General features: G+C 41.3%; 1 protein-coding gene across 4 annotated transcripts in view; it reads right to left on the bottom strand.

Annotated features, from left to right (window-relative positions):
- ptprua (protein tyrosine phosphatase receptor type Ua) overlaps positions 1-25556 on the bottom strand; it is a 233957-nt gene that overhangs the window by 164747 nt on the left and 43654 nt on the right. For all 4 annotated transcript variants that reach the window (XM_069711504.1, XM_069711505.1, XM_069711506.1 and 1 more), the window contains exon 2: positions 7519-7647. In XM_069711504.1, the coding sequence (XP_069567605.1) occupies positions 7519-7647 (129 nt within the window). The remainder of the gene's footprint in view (positions 1-7518; positions 7648-25556) is intronic.

Below are 25556 nucleotides of genomic sequence, written 5' to 3'. Positions count from 1 at the left end.
ATATATCAAATCTTCATCTCTTATACAGCAGCAGCTGAGAGGAACATCCGAGCCATCCGAGCATGTGCTCATCCCGCCTGAAATCAACCTTCTCTAATGGATGGAAAGAAGATGAAAAGCGGTCTTTGTGACGCTGCCGGCCCCTGAGGAACACCAGGAAGTGTAATCAGCAATGACCCATGCTAGACTCCACCAATCCCACGGAGTTCGTTAACATACCCAGCCGGCCTCGGGGGAGCTTTGCCTAGAACAGCGGAACAAGCATTTGATAACTGCGAATGAATTATAAAGTCCCGGACGTCTGCCAGCTCCTTTCCACAAATCGCCAACAATTTACCGGAGCCAGCAGCTTAAAACCGGCATCACCTTCCCCACTTGGATGTTTTCCTTTCGCACATTTGCTTGTGCAGAACTCACCGAGGAAAACAGTCAGGTTTTCATTAAACATATATGTAAAATGTCAGTGCGGATTGGATGCAGGTCACCTGTGTTGATACATGACTAACTGGAAGAGAAAAGCAGCGAGGGGACTGAGTGTGTGGAAACAAGCTGTCAGGAGGTCGATGATTGGAACACAGTGTAATAACACTGTTTGGCATAAATCACGGAGGGACCCCGGTGAGCACGAAGGTGTTGTTATAAATCCATTTCAACATCCTTTAACATTCATCCAGACCCTGAAACAAAGCGTGTTCACACTTTTCTCGAGGACATGAGGGAGACTGCTGTCATTACTGGTGAGAATAAGCATATTTCACCGCCAGTCAGCAGTGTGGAATCACTGCAAGTCAGCTCCTTCCTTAATTTGACCAGGGTGATCTTGTTTGAAGAATTTCTTACATCAGCCTCTAAGCTTTCTACAGTTACTAGACTGACGAGACTGTTGAAATGGATTGGGTGTATCTGTAGTTTCTTTTCAAGAGTTGCAATCTCAGATGGGTGCCATAAAAGCATTTAAAAGCTGAAAAGATTAGTTGACTGGACAGGGGAAAAAAGAAAGATTGTTTTTCAGTAACTTTTCAAGCAAAAATGTATTTATTCTCACATAAAAGGATTTGCTACTTTTCTGTGTCATCAATTAACTAAAACAGATACAAACAAATCCTTAAATTAAATTTTTTTTTTAAATGATTTTAACGCTGCATTTTTGTTGTTGTCGTTTTGGCCTTTTGAGAGCAGCATATTTGATCATCTTATAAAAGCAGAACATTATGGTATTTACAGATCTTTCTGGCCACTTGATGAATCTAAGTCAAATATTCACTCTTCTTTTTATCTCTGTTTTGGTCTCCACCCGCTCTTAAGAAAATCATCTGGTTCTTTCACTGTAAATGAGCTAAAGAATTGAAGTTTAGCTATGCTACATTATTACTTTGTCTACCTGCTTTTTGTTTTAGCTGAAACAACAATTAAAAAAAGTGAAACAATGCTGTTGTTTGTTCAATGTGTAATAACTGAGAATTATTCATTTGTTAAATTTATTTAAATGAAACTTTCTAATTTATGTTTATGGTTGAACCATTTTTTGTTTAATTGGATACAAATAAACTGGCAGCGGGACATGCATTGAATCAACATCAAATATGTTGTATGTTTGATTACTTCAAATAAGTGCAGCTGCAAACACCTGGAAACACGAGAGAAGTGAGACTGAAGCAAACAGTAAATGTGCTGTCAGACAAAACAAAACAATGAGCTAAAAGAGGCATAACAATTTCCATAGAACTAAAGATATCTACGGAGTTGGGTGATATTTCTCAGAGTTTGTCCATAAGTAAACTTGTTAACATTACAAATAACCTTTTGCTCTATTTCTAATGCAAAAAAGATTGCTAACTGCGTTTTTAAGACATTATATAAAAGTGAAAGAAGCGAAAATGTAAGAATCAACCGGGTCTCCATTCATCACAGCACATTCGATTGGAATATCATGAAGGCAAATGCATCCCAGTCTGCACCGGACAGCCACATAGGCAGCTCTGTATCGGCCATATAGAAAGATAAACCCTCAGAAACACAGTTTATTTTGCCAAACAACTCACAAGGTGATACAGTTCATTGCCTCCCTGAGGCAACAAATTCAGCAGCCACCACCACTGGTTTTTTTTTTTGTTATTTTGAGCTGCATGGCCGAGCACAAATGTTGTTTTCTTCTATTTAGTAGCAGTCAGTGTTTGCTGCTCTTATTGTAAATCAAAAGTAAGTCAGGAGGCAAAACACAATCTGAAATATATCTCCTGAGAGGTGTCTAAGGAGCATTGTGATGGGAGGTGAGGGAAGGATGGCTGCAGTTAGTCTCGGCTAGGTTTAAAAAGATTGGACATACTGTATCTAGATACAAGTTTCTATATCCAAGCAGGGTCCGAGGGACTGATCCAAATCTGCAAAGCTGTTCTTCCCTGATAACTCAAACAAAAAATGTCCTTCGGGGATTAATAAAGTAACTACCTAACCTAACCCTAACCTAACTCCCCCTGTATCTGTATTAAGTTATCATGCTTCATCTTCTTTTTGTCTCTTAGATCCAACTTTGATCTGACAAATAGACAATTTGAATGATCTGGAATTCCTTCATATTTTTATGATTTGCCACAGAACATGTCTGTGAAGTGATCATTGAGGACAATGTAAATCAAAAGGACCAATTAGCCTTAACAAAATATTGTGAATTTCACTGGAGGATATCAAGCTCAACCCTGTGGAGAGCTGGAAGATTCAGCTGTTCAGTCACACTGCTCAGCCTCTTCCAGCTCCTGAATCACGACCACCTGTTTTTGTCCTGTCCAGAATGAAATACCTTTTGGTGAAAGATTTACAATTAGTGACCATAGTCAGGACAAAAGTTACTTTTATGTGCCACAAACTCCTTTTCGAGCTTCTACATTCAACATCTAAAAATATTTAAACAAAATACTTATCTGGTTTACTGAGCAATCAGTATCATAAAGAAATGACTAAAGCCAAAGAGGACTGGTATGACATGATTCATGTAACATTTTCTAATTAAAGGAATCACACTCTCCTTGAGGCTTCGGGAAATAAGAATAGACCAAATTTGGCAGAAGAAATGTTTATTTCCCGAAAATGCTCTTCCTTTGTTTAAACTTTTCCATCCATTCAAACTGTTATCATGGCGAAATGTGAAATAGACATGCCGGTCCACCACAGCAAAACGTGAAATAGCCACGCTTTGGCCTGTCTGGGCGTGACAGTTACATGTTTTCTTGTAGTGGACGATAATGAAACCTACTGCATGCGTAGAGCCATTCCCCACGTTGCAATTTTGTTCTTTAATTACACTGTAAAAAGTTGAAAGCTGGATCACTCTGTAAAGCAGGGGGTCTCCAACCAGTAGCTGCTAGTCAAATATGTGTTTGTTGACTATCGGTTTGTTATTGTTCAAATAAAAGAAGCTTATTCAGCTAGTTTAGGTGGAGCTCAGCTCACTAAATGATTAGTAACATTTATTCACAGTAGATGTCAGAGGAAAAAAGGTTGGAGATGACTGTGCAAACTTTGAAGTTAGGCAAAATAAAGGGGAAAAAAACTAATTAAAAAAAAGATCAATTATTTGAAAGGACAACATTCACAGTAAAAGTCTATTTAAAAATGCTGTCAAAGAATGTCCCCTAATTAACTGCCATAGCACCAACACTAATGTATATGCCTTTCTTTGGCCCCTCCTGGACAACTCTGAAATGAGTTCAGACTTGCGGTTTGAACTCGCGGGTCCCTCCGGCCGCTGACAGCATGCTGCACAAACAGGCCCAGCCAGTTTGCATTAAATTTGTTTTCATTAAATGTGTCATTATTTTGTTCTGAACATTCACAGAGCGCCCATAATGAAGCGTCTGGAAAAACAACACAGCACATAAAAGCAGCAGCAGCAGGCCGGCTTTATCGCAGGCGAGTGACTTGTTCTGTGTTGTGGTTTTGTACCAAAGCAGCATTGTTTACATCGCTATCTCTGAACTAGACGGTAAATATCTCCAAACTCGGTGCCTCTGTGGTTTACATTTGTTTATACAAACTAAATATTGCAGTATTCAGTAACCTGAGAGCAAAACCACCACGGTGGGCTGATGACTGTGTGGCCATCATACTTGGTTATTAAACCAAACTTTCTCTTGAAAATGACATGATGGTGGTGATTGTACTTACAGTGGTTTCCTCAGTAACATTTCCTGTCCCATTAGCACATATTGTATTCTCACTCACATTTGAGAGCCTTGTGTTTGTGTGGTTGGGTGAAGGCGTGAGGTGCAGGGCGTGGGGGGAGGGACATGAGACCACTAAGAGGCCGGAGGAGCCTGTGTGGATGTTTAAGTTGAAGCCAGCAGCTGATTTAGATGCTGATGGGTTGGTGGTGGTAAATGAGAGACCTGTGATGGAAACTGACAGGCACTCCTTCTTATCAATCGAGGAGAGTCAACCACCCACCGAGCTCAGCTACCCATTCAGCAGGGCAAGTAACTCACATATCTGCTGCAGCTACCCACTGGATATGTGACTAGTTCACTTGTGACTAGCTTCACTTGGCCAGTAAATAGCATCCCTTGGCTAGCTGGGACAAGTAAAGGGGGGCTTCTTACCTTTTCCAACCATATATGGTTTGAGGCACCGAATGTAGATTTTATTATCTGAAAGCAGCTATCAGAACCAGTACAGAGGTACATTGCATCGACAAAACAAAACTGGGATACATTTCTGACAGTTATTTTCATTATAGATTAATGTGTCAATTCTTCTCAAGATTAATCAACGAGCTGTTTGGTCTTTAAAATGTCAGAAAATGGTGAAAAATGTTGACCAGCGTCTCTCAAGCACCAAAGTGCAGCCTAAAATGTCTATTTTTGTCCCAAACAACAGTCTACAACAAAAATATCTTCACTTTATTATCATGGATAACCAACTAATTGTTGCAGCTCTCGAGAAAAGATCCTGTGAAAGATACGTTGCTGAGAAAGATGGTAATCAGCTGATTTAATGTGACTAACATGAGCTGAAGGTTATTTGAGTTTTTTCAACAATCCATGTTAAACTGTTTCACTTGTGTGAACAGATGTAAACTTGTTCAAGAAACAGGAAATATAACGTTGCCATGGATACGGTTAGTTGGACTGTGGGCTGCTACATTAATTGTGTGTTTGTGTCTTTATTTATTTACATTTTGGAAAATGAAATACCCTGAATTGTGTATTAACACTTGACAGTTACAAGTAATTTAGAGTAAAATAACGGTGCAGGAACTGAAAGGCTTCAAAAAGGGATCAAGTCACGCACTTTCAGTTAATCTCTTCTTGACAGTGTTCAGGCTACAATAAAAATGTGTAAATGTATGCGCATGTAATATAATCAATAAATTATAATCAAATTGGTTATGGTGCTTTCCATGAAAGTAATATATTTGCACCTTTACGACAGAGTAAAGAGTGGCAATAAAAAAAGATTTTTCCTCTATTAAGCCATGACTGGAGTCTGCAGAACTTAATCTGCTGCCCGAATAACCTCTGCAAACAAGGTTGTATGAACCGTGAGGCGAGAACCGGGACAAAAAGAGCCCTCGAACCCCGCTGAGCAGCACCGCTCGCTGTCGCTCCATATGCTCTGCAAGGAAATAACTGAAGGGGACTCAGACGAGCGTAGCAACATTTGTATCTCCTTTCTCTTCTGGACTATTGAGGCTGGACACTCAGACATATTACAAATATAAAATCAATGCAAAACTATAGCAGTGAGATGAGAATAGTAGAAAGTGTTTGTTTGACATAATTTGCTGTTGTAGATGTGCATTTACAACGTGTGACATTTTCACTCCAACAATAAACTGACAGTACATCACGGCTGGATGATAGCTGCTATTGAAATGGACGAAAGGAACCACCATTAACAGCTTGTTAATTTTCAGAATACAGTTGGTTCATAAAGCAGTGGATGGTTTCGGACCAAAACATATCTCTGCGTTGAGTCCTTTCGGACGGTTTGGGACAAGGTCTGCTCTCCTGCCCCTCATTTAAAACTACATACAAGTGGCTACTACTCATTCATACTTCACATTGTACTGAAGCTAGGCTGAAATTGTTACTTTTGTCTAAACTGGTTCTTTTTTTTTTTAATAGATTTTTGTACTAATGTATTTTAGTTTTCTATTTTAGATGTTTGTTCTGAATTATATTTGTATCCCTTTCATGTCTCAAGTAACTTGAAAGGCCTCGACGTGCCTTCCCTTAAAGAGTTACTAACCCAGTTTAATGCTAATGTATCGTATTGAATCCTTCCACATCCTGCTCTGTATGCATGTTCACTCCTGCTCTGTTGCTTTCTTCCAGGAAGAAGGAAACAAAATCTGCTGCTTTCCTCTGCCCACTGTACACTTGATTATTAGCACACTAAATATCTGCTGCAAAACAAACATAAAACACTTTTCAGGAGTGCTTGGATAAGTCTGTGTGGACCAGATGTTCATTTCCACCTGTTGCTGCTTTCACACGAGAGCTGTCCAACATCAGCACAGTCCACAACTGCTCGGCGTGAGCTGCTCTGCTGCAGCAGGTGTGCATTATGCATCATGGGCAGTGGCACACAGACGACCAGTCAGTGCGGAGCTTCAGTCGGTCTGACGCTGGATTTAAAGCCACCGTAACAACAAGATGCTGCCTTTAATGTTAGATTCATAATTTACATAATTTACAAAGCAGTAGTCAGGTGTTATTATGAAGATTGAAACGGTTTCTGCTTTGCTGTAATCACTTCCTGGTTCATACCAGCGATTAACAGATCCTTTCAAAGAATCAGATCAAGTCGAAGTCCCACTTTCAGTTTGCTGAGTTGTGGTCAGAAGACGATAACAAAAAGGAGGGAAATACATATTTGTATTGAGCTTCCAAAGATATCAACCTGATTTGTTTGAGCTTTATCTTTATCTTCAGATAAACTTTTAAAAACATTTTTGCACAGGAAAAGTACTATGGACATTTTCCCTACGATCATGATATTTTTAGTTGATGATCAGTTGTCATAAAAATAAGTGCGATTAACAATTGAATTGTCTTTTTCTGTTCATTTTATGCCACTGTTAAAGTATAAGCCTTATCATAATTTATCAATACACATAATGAAGTGGAAGAGCCATTAATGGCATTGACAGTGAACATTGGAACATATGTGTATATATACCTTTGACCTTTGACCGCCCCTTTTTGCAGCAAACTGACAAATCATCTCCTCCAAGTTGTCAGCTTCTTCTCCTTTTTCATTTGGCTAAAATATCAAATTGTGTCCACAGTGGTGCTTCCAAACATGGAAATAGGATATTTCTGTTTGTTTCATCCACCTGGGACTTGTCCCCACTCTCTTCCATTGGAAGCACTATATGAAGGGATTCTTTAACAGCCAGTGTGAAAAGAAGAACGGATTAAACTCGTTTATTTTGTCTTATCAGCACCTGATTGTTATTTTAAGACAAAGTTGGAAAAACTGTGAAGCTTTCCTTTAACTGTGACAAACGTTGAAGCCTACCTCGTAGAAGATCTGGGGTCGGGTGTGGCCAGTTGTAGGTCCTGATGAGCTGCCAGTCAAAGTCGTCCTCTTGGCCCTGTCGGTATTCACACAAGCCCGGGTCTGAGTCCTCGTCAAATGTACAGCCAGCTGCAAAGAGGAAAGAAAAGGAAAATTAGTAAAGTTTCTTTGCTATGTGCTAGCAGGGAAAGACTGTTGAAGGAATAATAGTCCCTATTATTGCTCAGTTACATCACCACAGGCTCACTGCAAATGTCTTAGTACATCAGCTCATGGAGAATCTTTGCAGCCATAAACTAAATTACAGCTAATGCTTGGCATTGGGCGGTCAGCACGGACTGCCTATCTCATCTATTCCCTCAAAATCTACTGCCATTTGGTGCAATTAGCCCTATGGTGCAAAAATGACACAACAGCTACAGGTCACCCACATAGCCAGAAATAATGGGCAGCGGTACCAGAGCAGCGAAGGAGCAGCGAAGGGGGTTGTTCAGCTGATGGAGGACAACAGCAGCCGAGGTCTCAGCCTGTGAAGGTTACCAAACCCTGTCTGGGATCTAATGGTTACATTCACTATTCTGCCATTATCACTCAAACTATGGGCTTTTAAAGCCACCAGCTTGGTTGTAGAACTAGTGGTAAAAAAAATAAAAGTGGTGTGTTCTTGTTTAATTGGTCAAAAAACACATACACTTTCGACAATCTAAAAATGAATTATCTGCACTTGGGAGGACCAATTTGTTATCCTGCATGGGTGTGAGCCATATGATTCCCATGGATACACAATATGTCTTTTAGACCAGGTGTTGACAATGGGTTTCTTCATTTTTAGATTATTCTCCTGATGAATCTATCAGTTGTTTACTTCGAGAATTGTAAAAAGTACCCATCATGATTTCCCCCGAGCCCTCGTTAAATTCCTCGTCTTGCCCAAACAACAGTCTGAACAGCAAGATATTTAATTCACAATGATACAAAATTGGGTGAAGCAGAATTCGCACAGCACAGAAGCTGCAACCTGAAAATGTTTGCGAAAAATATAATGAATCAATTATCAGAATTGTTACTGTGGGGCGACTCATTTATGAATTACTTGAAGAAAACGGTGGGTTTTGTTTCATTTCATCACTTGGCCTTTAGCACTCTCCGATATGGAAACATTGTACAAGTACTTATTCAAATCTTCATCATTGAATGATGAAGAGGCTAGAAAACTCTGATGATGCACAAGTATCCAGATTCATGTTAGGAATATTTATTCAGACAGCAGTGCGAGTAATACATGGAAAGATGTACTTTTGAAGCAAAGAGTTCAAAATGCAAAGACTTTGAACAAAGACAAATGAAAACGAGGAAATGCTTATCAACCAAACATGTCTGTATCATCTTAAATATAAAGAAGTGGTTTGAGACTTTTCAGCTTCCAAAGAGAGCACGATATAAAACTTTGGCTGTCTCTGAACAGGATCTCCCTGACTATTGCTCACAGCTTGAGTCTTTGCTGTGATTATAGTTTGGAAACCCTGTTCGGATTAAGGTTTGCTCAGCCTCTCTGAACGGTAGAGCAATCAGGAACCAGTGGCGGGTCTAAGTGTGATAATGCCAAAGAAGTTCAAACTATGTCTGCAGAGTTTTAGCGTACAAAATAAAGAATGGTGGTCAATGCCGATCAGTTAAAGGCTGTTCAAACTGACCAACAGGATGCAACGACTGGAAACAATCCACAATAGAGCGCTGCTGGACCCATATATTCACAGTGAATTTGGGTGAAGTAAAGTAGTGGCGAATGTCCTGCTCCCATTCCTCTCTGAGGTTCTCAGTTTCTATACCAATACTTATCCTGGGTGTGCACAGTTCCATTTTTCCTCTGCTATAAGGGACTATTACCAACAACGACCTTCGCGTTTACCTTCAAATAAAATGCTCTCTAATTGGGCTGAATTGTCTTGTTTACAACCTGTCTGGCAGCTCTTGTTTTTTACCCAGTTGGACCTTTTCTTTTTTAGCAATGTCACCACGTTCCAAGATCACAAAAGTTACTTTGACGACTGCAATGACATCATAATCAATAGAAGCAATGGCTGGAGCTACAGAAGCAAAACCGAAGTTATATACCTCAGTTTTACTTGAGTGGTTCGGTGCCAAGGTCCTTGCTTTTGTAGCTTGTGCGGTCAAAGCGGGAAACACTAGAATTCATCAAACCGGTGCTTCTACAGACCCAAATGAGTCTCCTCAGGTTAAAAACAAAGTGTGATTTCTACAGCTCCACCTGTCCAGAGGTCAGCAAGGGGCCCGCTGCCAGAGGGTAGCTCAGGAATAATGGCGTGGGATGCAGGGGAGCTGCTCAATTAGAAGACATACAGTGTAGCTCAGGCCTGTCACCAATCCTTTGAACTCGCCATTGCTCAGTCTGGGCCTAACGGCCGTCTATCTCACTCCACACACCCTGAACCTGCCGCGGTCCCAGGACCCTCTTCACTAACAGATCGTATTACAGCTTGGCAGCAGCGCTGCTGGTGTTAAAGAGCTGCACTGACTCGGTGCCAGCTCCTACTTAATAGTATCCCGTCTGGCCCACTCTCCCAATGCTGCTTTTGGTGTTTTGTGTAGAAGCTCCATCTGTTTTCTTTTGTAATGTGTAAGTTCGCAGTCTGAAGAAACATCTTATGTTGCAACAAACTACTTAGGCGGCTAATTTTGGATCGCCGCTTTCACCTTTCCTGCTGACAAACAAATATCAGCACCCCAGCACCAGTGAACCTCCCCCCACCTACCCCGGCCCTCTTCCCCTCAGCCTGCAGCCAAGCAAGTGTTTCCGGGTGTGTAAGCAGATCAGCGTTTTAATTGCCTCCTGTGTGAGGGCAGCTTGTTTTGCAGCACCGTGCCCGGTTATCTGAGGATGAGAGGGCCTACTGGTGGAGCGGGGCCCGCAGCAAAGGCCTGCTTTTCATTGAGAGCCCTCCAGCTTCAGGAAGAAATGTCACCATCAGACACGTTCCACTGATTCCCCTCATTAAGACCCATCCTTCCAAGCCTCCTTTGCTTTTAGCGCTCACGTTCCTCTCAGTGCCCAAATGAGCTTCTCCGGCAGCAGGAGGGCAAGTCCATGTAATTAGAAAAGCCATGTGCATTCTGATGAATTCTTACTGATGTGTGTGTGTGTGTGTGTGTGTGTGTGTGTGTGTGTGTGTGTGTGTGTGTGTGTGTGTGTGTGTGTGTGTGTGTGTGTGTGTGTGTGTGTGTGTGTGTGTGTGTGTGTGTGTGTGTGTGTGTATCTCTTCCAATGTGTGTGGTTAGCTAAGTGCATTTGCTGTTTTGATGTTTACTTAAAAACAAATAAAATTCTAATGAATCTGTCAATGCCACACAGGCTAAAGCCGTAACGACTACAGGAATGAATAATCTGTGTTCAGCGCAGCAGCGGGGATTCTGGCCAATGTGGGACCGAGTTTGCTCAAATTACCACATAATAACAACTTGAATGTGAGAAAGCAGCTTTTTTGAATGCTAATTGCTTATCAGAGGCGATAGTGTGACTCCGTTCGGCGCAGTCCCGGAGTGATGCGCCGCCTCGCAGAGCGGCAGTAACACCTCGAGACATGGACCTGAGATAACTTCAGTGAGCTGCTGTCACAGCTGACAAGTTTCTCAGGAGAAGAACAAAGAAGAAAAAATAAATAAATGTGCAAGAACAAGGCGCCTTCCTCTTTGAAAGGTCGGAGAGGTAATTTGCCAAACAAGACCCGAGCTTGTCGTAAGATACCGAGCCTGGGATGTGTTATCTATGTTTGGCTTGTTCTCTTGTCTCAACTTCAACGCATTCTCACCTTTTTCTTCTCACCTGGCACAGAAGAAAGTATTTAGGGAGAAGCTGAAACTTTCTCTTCTCCTCAGCAGACAGATTTGCTCCTAACTTCTACCTTCCTGTTGTTGTAACTATGTTAAAGCAGATATTACATTGTCAAGTTCTACATTATGCAAAGCCAGAGGTTCATTTTCAAGCAACTCTAAACTCCAGTTCTAAATCAGCTGTAGCGTTGCATTAGATTCCACATAAGCAAGCGATGAAATGTTCTTCTTACTACTAATTTTATATGAACTGCTGATCAGAGAAATCCTTCTTATGTGGTGTGGGCGGAGGATTTTACTAAACAGCCAGCAAAGTCTTCAAGTGGAAGCCAAAAATCTCATTAATACGGCTTTCAGCGATGGTCGAAATACTGTTACACAGGCTTCCCCATGACAAGTCCCAATTTTGAGGGGAAAAGCCAATGTTAGCCATTTTACTGAGTCTTAACTGACTCGTATAGCCAGTGTGGTCAACCTTAAACAATAAGGTTGTTTTTCTAACTTTTTCCTCACTGTCACCAAATCTCACCGAGTCTCATTTAACTGAAAATATAAATTTTCAATCGTGCATTTGTATGTTTTCATGAAAACAAAATACTCTGGAATTTACAAAAACATCTGGACACTGTAGTTTTTATCAAAGTTACTCAATCAGGGGTAAAGAGTGCAATTGTTGGGGACTATTTTCAGCAGTGGGTGGATCCATATTTGAGTCTCCAATGAGAATTTCTGGAAGCAGAATGGTGTATTTGATGCGTTTTTTTTTTTTTTTTAAATGTAGGAGCTTTTTGGCACAAGAGAATAGAGCTTCAAAAACTTGTCAATTATTAAAAATGATTACTCGTCAACTATTTTAATATATTAAATATAAAATATAAAATATTTTAATAATCAATTACACTTTTTCACTTAAAAAATATTTAAATTGTCTGACTCCAGTCTCTTAAACATGAATATTTTCTGCTTCCTTTAATCCTCCATGGGACTCAACTCAACATCTTTTGGTGGTGGACTAAAATTACATTTTAGACTGCTTGTTGGGTTTTGGGAAAAACTGATATTTTAAAGACCAAACAGCTAATCAATTAAAACTAAAAAATAATGAACAGAAAAATGTATAATGAAAAGACTTGTTGCGGCCCTATGCAGCAATAACATGTATCAGATTTTACACACAAAATACTTGATACATTCATGGTTGCTTTTTGGTCTTGTCATGGGATTTGTGTCACCAGCCCAATCTGTTGAACATTTGTAATTCTTATCTCGTCTTACACTGGCCTTAACAAATTACCTTGGCAATTATTTTGGTGAAAGCATCAAAAGTTAAATTTCTTAAAACTCACTTCTCTAAAAAGTCCAATTTATCTTATCTTGAGTTGTTAAAGGATTGTTACACCCAAAGCAAATGTGACACTATTTCTCAAGCCACGTGATGACAGGACATTTTTGCTTTGACTTTTTTCAATGAGTGAAGCACCACAAACTAATTTCTCCTTCATTGTGTTGAGGTGAAGATCTGAAACTAGACACTAAAGGTTGTATTTGTTGTGTTTTTGTAATTAGCTCGAACCATCCCCTGTAAGAGATTGTTGCCTTTCGTTACCAGATGTTGGTTTAATACCTTGGAGTCCTTATAGAAGGTGTAAATTGAATTCTATTAGCAGTGTATGTCAGAGCAAAGTCAGGAAGTAGCAGGAAGAGCATAATTCTGCAGCTCTGAGTGGCTGTGAGGCAGCCAGAGGAGGCCCTGGAGGGATATTCATGGAAGAAGGTGCAGACCAGGGCCTGAGGTGCTTACGATGGACCCCGGGTACGACTGTCCGACGTAGCTCGCCTCTACAGCGAACGCCATGACCCGAACTAATAGCCCACACAGCAGGCACATCATAAATACGGTGCGATGGAGCGGGAGGAAAACACAAGCCTCTTACACAGCATTTATCCTGGAGAGGGAGAAATAAATTAGAGGGGCGAGACAGAAGACGTGGGCAGGGTGAAGAGCCCTCGAACACAAGGAGCACAGAGATACAGCAAAGCCAAAGAGGGGCGGAGATAATGAGAACAAATCACACAGTGCCGACCCTATAACAAGAGAATTCGTGGAAAACAAGGCTTTTTTTTTTCTCCGTCTCCGAAGCCATACAGTATAAAACACCAAGAAGTAATCAAAGAAGTCTGGGCTGTGGATGGGTTTCTATTGATCATGCTGTCCCAGCACACTTCTATGATGGGCTTAAATCATCCATGTACACATTTAACAAGAACACTCATTTGCAATTACTTTTACAAGTATAGCAGTGATTACATAGTGCAGGATAGAGTCGCAGCTGATTCCCACCAATAGAAATGCCAGTGAGCGTGCACGGCTGCCAGTCGCAAAGATTTCCTTTCACTGCTCATTTAAAGAACATGAACTGGAGATGCTACTGAATCCTCCATGGAAAAACAAACCCAAAGACTTCCTCTCTCATAATCAACTTGATCTCTGCTCTTTCCTGTTTACCCCCTTCAATTTAAGTTGAGAAATACAATTTATCCTGCATATGAGTGACTATATCTCAAGTTATTTTTCCTTTATTTTTTTCCTTCAGAGATGGAGCTGCTATTCTTGTCTCTAAACTTTAAAAAAAAAAAAAAAACAAAAAAAAACTTAGATTTGCCTGGTTGAACCTGACCAAAAATATCATCCTGTGCTGATACGGCAGCCCTTTTCTGTTAAGCTCATTTCCCATTGCATTAAAGCAAATTCCTCAGGCAAACCACCTAATATTGTGTAACCAGCAGCAGCGCTCTGCTGGCACACTTAATCAGATCTTCTCGGATAGAGCGGCTCTGTTGGGACTGAGGATCCGGGATGTTCTACCGCTTCTCTTGTTTGGTTTGAGATAAAGCTCCGCCGCTGCGTGATTTGCATTTGAGCGTGTGCAGGCAATGCATCAGACCTGACAAGTTTACTTACGGAGGGGGGGGGGGGGGCCCGCCCTATAGCTCATCAATACTGAGCTGGCAGAAGAATCTCCCCAACACCGCTTCTCCATAGACCATTAATAACAGCCAGTGCATTTTCAAAGGCCTCGGCAGCGAGGAGGACAGGAAGCAGTGCAGGAGAGGAAGTGAAGGAGAATGATAATTTATTAAAGAGACACAACACTCTTTGTGGGCTGCTGAGTTTGATCAATACCTTCTTTTGATTGACAATAATGAAAACAAGAGCCCCAATATTTTGGATGTCTGAAAACGTGACTTTTTCTAGACGGAAAAAAAATATTTTGCCAACTAAAGCTGCAGCAACACCATCACTATAGAAGACAAACCCACCCAGGGTTATAGATGTGATCAATGATGCATAATGCCCAAACTCCACAAACAGCATACTGTACACTGCATTAAAGACGGCCTGCAGAGTTTTATTCTAAACAGACAAAATCATGTTTACCCTCGGTTTTCTCACTACAAGAAGTTTGTCTTTGGATCCCTGAGGTCGAACAAACACACTCAGTTTATTTCCATCATCAAGCTGAATTTCTTTAAAAAATGTAATATGAAATGTTGACTTCCTGCCTGCTTCTTTCCTGCCTTTGTTAGGGTATTTTTTATGTTTCTCGGCAAACTACTGACACCAATTGTCAGGCAGCACTACCTGCATGCTGTCAAATGATTATGAAAACACTGTTCTACAGCGTTTCTAGTGGTCAAGAACTCCACGGGGTCCTTTCAAGTGGCAGATATACAAACACATGGTTTTCTGGTGAGCTGACTGTGATATAGTGAAGAGTAAAGGTAAGTAAGCCATTTTCATTATTTCTACATGACTGTCGCATTGTACAAAATGTAACAGTAATATTTTTTTACTTTTGTTTGTGGTTATTAGAGTTTTATTTTATTTTTGTTTTGTTTTCATGGTTGCATTATTTAATTTCTCTCTTTGTCTATTTGTAATTATTTATCTTGTTTACTTATCATGAAAGCTAAACTTTCACTTCGATAATCTGTGGATAAAAACAACTAACAGTCTAAATATTTCAGACCAGCACATCCTTAAAATATATGGAGGAAAAAAAGGAGCTGCACATTTGTTTAATGGGGAAGTTCTGGTCATCAAAGTTATTTAAAAAGTCATATTTGACAGTTTCTCTTTCCGATGACCGTTTTCCACTGCAGTTAAAAAGAATATTCAATTGTTTTGTTTTGGAAAAAGAATTATAAAACTATCTTTACACCACTGTTAAAAGGAATCTGAAGCTCACATTTACATTTGCAAACCAAACAACTTCAAAACATATATTCCCTGAAAAATAATTAAATTAAAGTGGCTACAAGAATAAAACAAATGCTCCATTTATTCTACAAAATACAAAGTAATGAAGTAGTTGAAAATTGTGCACAATTTGTGATTTGTGCTATTTTTCCTTTTTGTGTGGTTGTTTTTGGTTCTTTTCAAATGCAATTTTATTCATACATCCAGTTTTCTTTTCCCATTTTTGACTGTATCTGACTTTGGCATAAAAAATAAAAAAATAAAAATAAAAAAGCCATATTAAAACATGATCTTCTAATGTTTGGTGATGACTGAAACATCACTGCCAATTATGGTTGACAAGTACCTATATATGTGACAAATCAAAAATAACACACATTCTTGAGGTGGCCACTTCAGTGTGTAATAACAATGAAGCATAAGTAAATTGTCCTTTTTATACAGATAGATCTAAAGACTGGTGGAGCAGGATACGAGGACTAATATGCAAATGACTGATATAGGAGTGTGTTTTTGTTTATGTCCGTCTGGTTTATAAAACAGCAGCATGGTTACATTTGGTTTCATTAAACTGACATCGGGAGCATTCATGTTTCTGTCTTTGTGTGTACACATTTGTTAACATGTAACTTCCATGCATCTTGGCTTGGTATATCGCAGAACTGGCGCTTTAGTCTGAAGCCAACGTGAAACTCTTCCAGAGGTCTGACCCAGCGATCGTTAAATAAAATCACACACGTGACGTGACGCAGCGCAGCTCTCAACTTTATTGACACCAAAAGCTGTGACAATGTGTACGAATAAACACACATCGTTTGTGGGGAGAAGATCGATCACAATGTACTCGGCGGAGCTGCGGCCGCGACCATTTATCATCATTTATCTTTATATGGGGATTTGACTGGAGATATTCAAGCATGTTATGACTGATGGGCTGAACCGCAGCGCTCCTGTGACCTTTACAAGACAGTAAATGCAGAGTAAATGGTCTGGTAATGGTGATGTGGCTGTCCAACCTGAGACAAACCTGTCTATAATTCTCCATTAAACCAGGATGAACTATGTCTCCTCTAAGCTGCCGCCATGTTTCCTTCTTCCGTCCATCTGCTCCCCTCTTGTCTGAGTTGTCTCGCACCTTGTTGCTTCAACCTGCCGTATTCTGATTCACCACGATGAGCAGAAGTCACACAAAGACACACAAAGCAGCGAATAGCAAAAATCTAATTTCTCTCTAACTGCTTGCTGCACTTTTCCCACATGGCTCGGGAGCGGATGGTAAGATTGGCACTGCGGGGCATATGCTGTTGTGTGAAATTGTTTCATTACTGGTCCGTGATGGTTCTGGTCACTAACTTGCAACATGGAGGAATCATTGTAGCTGAAGTCGGCCAGGACCGGAGATGATCAGAGATCTTTCAATATCTCCAAGAAGGTAATGGATAGATTTTTACTGCTCCATAGTCAACCTATAGTGTTTAAAAACACACAAGTAAATCCATTGCACAGGAGAATCAGAAAAGAAGTTGCTCCAGCTCCTGTTAAAGGATGATAAAGGTTATTGATTATCTAATGTGCTTTAGATTTGACTAAATTCTAGCGCAGAAAAAGAAGAACAATAAGTGTTTCCACAGTTTAGCTCCTCAAGCGTCAGTCTAACCTGAAGCGACGCTGCAGCACAGATGAACTGGTCCGTGTACCGGCAGATTAAAGGGCTGGCTGCTTGATATACCAGCATTCGAGATAGAAAAACAGATACAGTGGTGTGAAAAAGTGTTTGCCCCCTTCCTGATTTCTTTTTTTTTTTTTGCATGTTTGTCACACTTAAATGTTTCAGATCATCAAACAAATTTAAATGTTAGTCAAAGATAACACAAGTAAACACAAAATGCGGTTTTTAAATGAAGGTTTTTTATTATTAAGGGAGAAAAACAATCCAAACCCACATGGCCCTGTGTGAAAAAGTGTTTGCCCCCTAAACCTAATAACTGGTTGGACCACCCTCAGCAGCAACAACTGAAATCAAGCATTTGCACTAACTTACAATGAGTCTTTTACAGCTGTGGAGAAATGTTGGCCCACTCATCTTTACAGAGTTGTTGTAATTCAGCCACATTGGAGGGTTTTCCAGCACCAACCTCCTTTTTAAGGTCATGCCACAGCATCTCAATAGGATTCAGGTCAGGACTTTGACGAGGCCACTCCAAAGTCTTCATTTGGTTTTTCTTCATCCATTCAGAGATGGACTTGCTGGTGTGTTTTGGATCATCGTCCTGCTGCAGAACCCAAGTTGGCTTCAGCTTGAGGTCACAAACAGACGGCCGGACGTTCTCCTTCAGGATGTTTTGGTAGACGGTAGAATTCATGGTTCCATTTATCACAGCAAGTCTTCCAGGTCCTGAAGCAGCAAAACAGCCCCAGACCATCACACTACCACCACCATGTTTTACTGTTGGTATGAGGTTCTTGTTCTGAAATGCGATGTTACTTTTACGCCAGATGTAACGGGACACACACCTTCCAAAAAGTTCAACTTTGGTCTCATCAGTCCACAGAGTATTTTCCCAAAAGTCTTGGGGATCATCAAGATGTTTTCTGGCAAAAATGAGACGAGCCTTAATGTTCTTTTTGCTCAGCGGTGGTTTTGGTCTTGAAACTCTGCCATGCAGCCATTTCTGCCGAGTCTCTTTCTTCTGGTGGAGTCATGAACACTGACCTTAACTGAGGCAAGTGAGGCCTGCAGTTCTTTGGATGTTGTTGTGGGGTCTTTTGTGACCTCTCGGATGAGTCGTCGCTGCGCTCTGGGCTCTTTTGGTCGGCCGGCCGCTCCTGGGAAGGTTCACCACTGTTCCATGTTTTCTCCATTTGTGGATAATGGTTCTCACTGTGGTTCTCTGGAGTCCCAAAACTTTAGAAATGGCTTTATAACCTTTTCCAGACTGATAGATCTCAATTACTTTCTTTCTCATTTGTTCTTGCATTTCTTTGGATCTCGGCATGATGTCTATCTTCTGAGGATCTTTTGGTCGACTCCACTTTGTCAGGCAGGTCCTATTGAAGTGATTTCTTGATAGAGAACAGGTGTGTCAGTAATCAGGCCTGGGTGTGGCTCGAGAAATTGAACTCAGGTGTGATAAACCACAGTTAAGTTATGTTTTAACAGGAGGGGGCAAACACTTTTTCACACCGCTGTAGATGGGGCTGAGGGAGAGAAAAGGCTTCTTCTAAGAGATATATTACACCGTTTTGTCAGCGCGGAGATCCTCCTGCCAACAGTTTATTTTGGTAGAAAAAAAAGAGCGTCACAAAGCAGCCGCCATCGACAAGGCAGATACTTTTCATTAGGGCAGGCTCTCTCCTTTCATTTCTCATTTCATCTGTCCCTCCCGTCCCTCCACAGAGACATCCATTACAGAGCTCCATCTCCTGCCATCTGAATCGGAACTCCTTAGCCTGTTAATGGTATTGTTAGAGATGTGGTGGTGGTATGTGTGTGTATCTGTGTGGTGGTGGTGGTGGAGGTGGAGGTGCCGGGGTGGGGGTGGGGGGGCTGAATGGAAGGTTGATGAATAAAAACAGACCTGGTCCGATGAGGCTCAAATCACGCTAATTAAGAAGACAGAGGGTGTTTCTCCAGCACCTGCATTACAGCGCTGGGCCTCGTCTCTGATGGGGAAAGGCGGGAAAATGACACATACACTTGTCTGCTGTTGCATATGAAAATTTAATCTGAAGTGCTGGAGGACACCCCCTCCCCCCCCACCATAAGAAAAGCCGCTTTAAGTGGTTGTGTCAAGTCTTTTTTGTCCCCTGCAACAGAGGAATATTCATTTCAGGACTGACCTAAATGCATTAGTTGAAAGCTTTATCTCTCCGTGTGGGGGTGATGTATTCATATTGGAAATTATTACTGTCTTCACGCCTAAAATTGTTCCATGCCAATTACAAGCTTCATTTTAATGAAAGGTCTTTAGAGAGGTGGTCATTTTTCAGAGGTGTGGCTCCGCTGGAAATAAAACGCATCCGATTTACAGCTATAGCCTGCATCTATGTACCGGATGGTGTTTTCACTGATGGTAATACCGTGCACAGATCTTACACAAGACGCATGTTTGCGTGATGTCACCACGACCACCGGCCCGACGGCTCTGATGTCATTTTCCATACGATCAAATGGTAGAAATAAAATGCATCCAGTGGCTCCGAGCAGATTGAAGTCACTCATGTGAAACCACAAATGAAGAAACAACTGCAGCGGCACTGATTGTCATGCTTATTTATTGGCAGCTTTTCCTCTTTATGCCGGCTGCTGAATATGTTATGCGCTCAGGCCTGGTGTTCACGGAGGGTAATAACGGGAATATTTCAGTACTTATATGTATTTACATAGAGTACAGCGGAGAGCGAAGTGTGCCCAGAATACAGATTCCGTTGACAACAGCTCCACCCCCCCCCCCCCTCCCCTTCTTCCTCAGAGATCCACAGGCCACCGCGCCTCTGCCGCAGCTCATCCCATGGGTGCTAGAGCCAGCTGTGGGGCCCTGACCTCCATTATTGAGAGAGGGCCCCGACTGCACTGCCTCCCTGCCGCTGCAGTCCCAACAGCAACATAGCGAGACAACACACTTCAGCACACCTCCCCCCCTGTAAATGTAAACGGTGTGCTCCCACAGGTTATTTCCCACATCACATCCAAACAGTGTTACACTCCTTGAACATCCGCAGATGATGATGCTGCAGTTCAGCTTGACAAACATGTGTACAGTTCAGTTTTCCAGGTCGTTTAGAGGATCGCTGGTGGAGGACGTGCTCAGTAGCAATAGCAGAAAATGGAAATACTCTCAGTGCATTGAATATTTTATAATGAGCAAAAAAGTATAAGTACTCAAATGTTTTGGCAGTATTAATAATGATGCATTCATGATAATAGAGCCAATACTTTTACTGGCTGGTATTGGCCTGTCAGTATCAGTGTAGGGATATGTGTCAATATGTGCTGAGATGAAAACTTGTATTTACTGAACATAATGCAGAAAAGATGTTTGGTATGATTGTTATATTTGTGTTTTGTTTTTTGGTTGTTTTTTTTATAGTTATTTAGTTATTAAATTGCCAGTGAAGTTCACTGTTTCAGTCCACTGATGTCAAAGTGGACAAAAAAAAAAAAAAAAACTGCCTCCCTTCCATATCTTTGTCACAAATGTCAAGCGTAATCATGAAAAAAGTATCTATCTGTACTGTATAGATGGTATATATATTAAGAGCATTGACAAATATATTGATTTGGGAATTTTTCAGTCTCTAATATTGGTAACAGCCCCAAAATGTCCAGTCCCGTTGGCGCTCTAATGTTTAAGTGATGTTATTTTTATTTATTTGTTTTATTTTATACACTTTATTAATCCCCGAGGGGAAATTTCTTCACTACAGCAGGGGGGAGATGCTGCAGCAGGCTGCCACTAGCGCGGCGCCAGGTAACCTGACCTGAGGTGCATGTTTTTTTTTGGATGATGGGAGGAAGCCGGAGAACCCGGAGAGAACCCACGCAAGCACAGGGAGAACATGCAAACTCCGCACAGAAAGGCCCAGGACCGGATTCGAACCCAGAACCTTTTTTGCTGTGAGGTGACAGTGCTAACCACTGCACCACCGTGCCGCTCAATGTTAACTGGTTGAGCTGCAGCTGCAACTGAAGAATATCAGCAGAACTGACTAATCTGTCAATTTTTTTTTTTTTATATATATACGTCAATTATTATTTTATAAAACATCAGAAAACCGTGAAAAAATGCATTACATGGGTGTAGGATTGCCAGGAAGTACACTACCTGAGTAAATGTACTTGTTACATTTCATCACTAAAGATGTGCAGGAGGACCCGGTATAAATGCTCTTTTGACTCGGATTATGTTCTGGAGTACCGTCTGTTGCCCACAGTAACAAAATGTGGACATCACGCATGCATTTACCGCATCATTTTTTCACTAAGTCTATCTATTGCAGTATTTAATTTCACTATTAAGAGGCCAAATCATTAAATTTGTTGCAATATTTTTCTTTTAATGCTCTAACCCTGGGATTTCTTTATTTGCAAATATGAATAAAAACAAGTGGTTGGAAACACACCTGCAACTTCTGCATCTATGCAGCACAGTTTCCTTTTACTGACAGATAATATGTTTTTCATTAGGTAGTATGAGCAAATGTTTGGCCCAGAGTTGGTACTAAAGCCCCGTTGCTGTATTGACAACATTGTGGAACAACCGGGATACTCCGCCCCTGTGTTCAACTTGGATGTGCTGCTGAAAGTCTCCAGGAACTCGGGGATGTTACCATATGAGAGGACTTGTGTCGCACATTTCCGGCACCTTTTTGCATCTAGGCCAAAGAATTGTATCTTCTCTGCAGGCACAACCACCTGGTGCCGAGAGCTGGGTTACATGTACTCGACATATGCAGAAACGCTGCCGAAAAGTAAAACAAAATACACAATCCCAAAAGCAGCTGTTACCACAATAGCGCTTCAAAAAAAGATTTTTTTTTTTTTTTTAAAACAGCACGCACACTTTTGCACACAAACAATATGCTATACTAGCATAATAGGGCAGCGTCACCACACTGATGAGAGCCCTTTTTTGAAAGAGATCAGTGCTCCTCGGAGAGAGTCGCACTGTCTTACCCCCGACTTAATTACAGCTCACACCTCCCCTCTCACTCTGCAGAGGAGAGAAGAGAGGGCTTTGATTCAGATGCCCTGTGGAACACTTGATCCTTTCCTTCCGGTGCCGTCGTTTGCTCGCTTTTCTAAGCCGTTTTGTCTTCTGCTCTCACTTTTTACTTTTTTTATTTTTTTTCCTCTCCGGCATCTTTCCCGACCGAGTGTTTTGCTGAGGATGCATCCGGCATCTTTCTCGTTAAAGCGAAAGGTTAGAGCATTCAGCTGCACATGTAAGAAGTGTAAGACAGTGGTGTTCGGTAATAAGAGGCTTTACATGACATTAGAAGGAGCGCTTCCTTTAGCGCCATATACATTTAAATGAGCACTTGTAATAAGAAGCTTAGCTGGGAGACTGCTGTCCTTTATTATGATAACAAAATGCTTCCCAAATGTCCAAAATGCAGACATAATTACTCTTCAGTCTTTTAGCACAGCTTTTTTTTTTCAGCTGCTTAATTCCGGCACACGGAAATAATGCCTGCACTTCTTCAGCTGAACCTCCAACAGTTTCAGTTTCCACTGCATTTACCCTTTTAATGAACACTCATACTGCACATATTCATAAAACGCTATGGAGCTGAATGAGAAACAAATGTGGCTCAATCAAGCTGTCATAGGAGCACATTGAGTTCTTTTATACGGTTTAAACATATGAGCAACGCTACAGCACTTTTCCCCAAGAAGTAACAATTATGTCATAATGGTAAATGTAGTGTAACAGCAGCACAAGCAGAGAAGAGACATCAAGGCATCCAAATGAGTCATACAGCAATATCCATAGTATGGGCAAAAATTAGCACCATAAGCTGCAGGTCACAGCAGACTGAGAAAAGGTTGTGACCTGAATTGAGAACGAGGAGAAAGAAGGTAATTTATTGCTTGAATATCTGCAGGAGTTTTTCTTCTTTCACAAGCTGCATCGTCAGAGAGATTTCACCGAGATGAAATTGCTTTCTTTGACACGTCGAGGCGTCTCGAGCAACGGCAGCCTCAATGCTGACGAACAACCGGGGAAAAACAGGATGGGTTCAAAGGCCTAGACGATACAATGGAAGCGCACAGGGAAGGTCAGGCCGGGTAGAACATCTACCAAGGTGCTCTGTTGTTCAGCCAGACAGCCAATATGTATCGGCCCCATAAAGAAAGCAGGAGGTGTGTAAAATGAAACAGGCTCCTAGTTTGTTACAGAGAAAACTGTCCAGACAGGAGCCACACTGATCCATTAAACTTTGACCAAAATTAAGCGCCAACGCCCCCGCCCCTGTCCAAGGTCTGATGGTTCAATGACCCAATGTCTTTTCTGGAAAACTGGAAAATATCAAATCCACTCTAACAGGATTGTAGCGACTGATGTAATAGCTTCCAGATAACATAATATTTCATCAGAATTTGATAAAGCGTCTGGCAGTGCAGCTCAGTGTAAAGGCTTCTCAAAAACTGAGGAGACTGAGTTCATCCGTGTGCTGTTTCTCACAAGCAGCACAGCATTTTTACCACCAGCACAACGAGTGCAAACTATCATCATCCTGTAAAAGCATCCCACAACACCTACAACAGACAGACGCTTCTGCTGGTTGTTGGCTTCATTATAGCTTTTCTTCGTGACACTTCTAGGTCATCTTCACATCCGTGAGCCGACTTAGAAATGAATCCATTTTAAACTGTTCACATACAACTATTCCAAACAGATGATTCCCATCTGTGACCAGCGGAGTAGTGCTATTGGTTAGAGTACACCTGTGATGCACACGCACTGGCACGCAAAGTTGTGGGTTATTTCTAAGGTTGTGTAACTACTGTTACTACAATGGAAAGCTAACATACAATAATTAATCATGTATATTTCTGTTGCTTTGATTGAATAAAGTAAACAATTTAATCATGGTATTTGTAATGGTTGTTTCTGAAAATGTTTCAGAATAGTAGCCTGTTTAAGAAATTAAGGGTTGCTGTCTAATAAAGCGTTTGAGAGTTTTTAATTTGAAATGATGCAGGAAGCTGTTTTTGCATTAACCATAGACCGTATATAAAAGTGGATGTATTTGATGAGGCCAATGCAGAAGTGCCTTAAGCTGCAATACCACCGAGTGACACTAGAGGTTGGCTCCAAAAATCCTCCGGCTGCACAGACTTCCATTCAACTTGTTTCCACGAGTTATCCGAACTCCAGGCCGTTCACAAACCAATGGGTTTCGGCACTGCTGGTTGCCGCTCGGTATTAACACATAATATAGTAACTTTGACAGGACAAACAGCAGCGGGTCAAGAGAATTGAACACATTTTACTTCCTCATGTAGAATAAAAGTGTTGCTCCCGCAGTACTACAATTATGCGTGAGATAGATGTGAGTTAACTAACCAAGCCTTCGCAGTTTTCACTGTAAATATAGCATCATGTGAACAGGAGATGGCTCACAGTTTTGCTATTTGCAGAGAACTGTTTTCAATTCATGCATCGCCACAGCAGAAAAGAACACTCCATCAGCAACGCACAACAGCTCTGCACATCCAAAGCCATGCAGGGACAATGAATTGTTCACAGCGCACTCCATGTGAAATGGAAAAATTATTATTTGTATCACGTTTGGAGGAAAAATAAAAACACGAGGCTTTCTGGTCCCTCTGGTATGTTTTCACAAAAAGCACACCCCCTATTATTTTGGTTTCCATGAGTGCTGTGTGAGTTTAATGATCTCATGGTACATTATTTTGGAGTATTAAACACCTCTGAAAAAAACAAAACGAAATATTGCTCTGGGTAAAAGCTTCAAATTAACTCCTATGTTTAATTAAGGGCTGAGTCGTGTGCATCTCACAAAATGACACTCATTTTAGTTCAATTACTGAATATTTCCAAATCTCTTGTTCCCTTGGAGACCGCATCTTTGGCACTTCACAGATCGCAGCCTTTTCACCAGGCAACAACCGCACAAATATGGAACAAACTCTAAGCGAGGAGGCGAGACGAGTGCGCCCGAGATACGTGCTCTGTGGCAGGGCCTGTAATTATCGCTGCCAGGGGCCGGCTCCTCTTGCACTCTGGTGTTCAGTGGGCCGGCCTCGACACCTTCGCGGGCGCCCCTCAGAAACCACCACAGCAAACGACAATGTCAGCACTGCCCCGCCCGCCCCGCCAGCGGACGATAACCTCCTTGGAGGGGCGGTATAAGCTGATAATTAGTTGCTTACTGTGGTCATACAGAGGCACAGATC

This window comes from Brachyistius frenatus, unplaced genomic scaffold (genome assembly GCF_029030835.1).
Source record: "Brachyistius frenatus isolate BFR_SWC_R1_liver_20210118 unplaced genomic scaffold, ASM2903083v1 Contig_101, whole genome shotgun sequence".
In the NCBI taxonomy this organism is placed as follows: Eukaryota; Metazoa; Chordata; class Actinopteri; family Embiotocidae; genus Brachyistius; species Brachyistius frenatus.
This window is presented reverse-complemented; position numbering and strand designations above follow the sequence as displayed.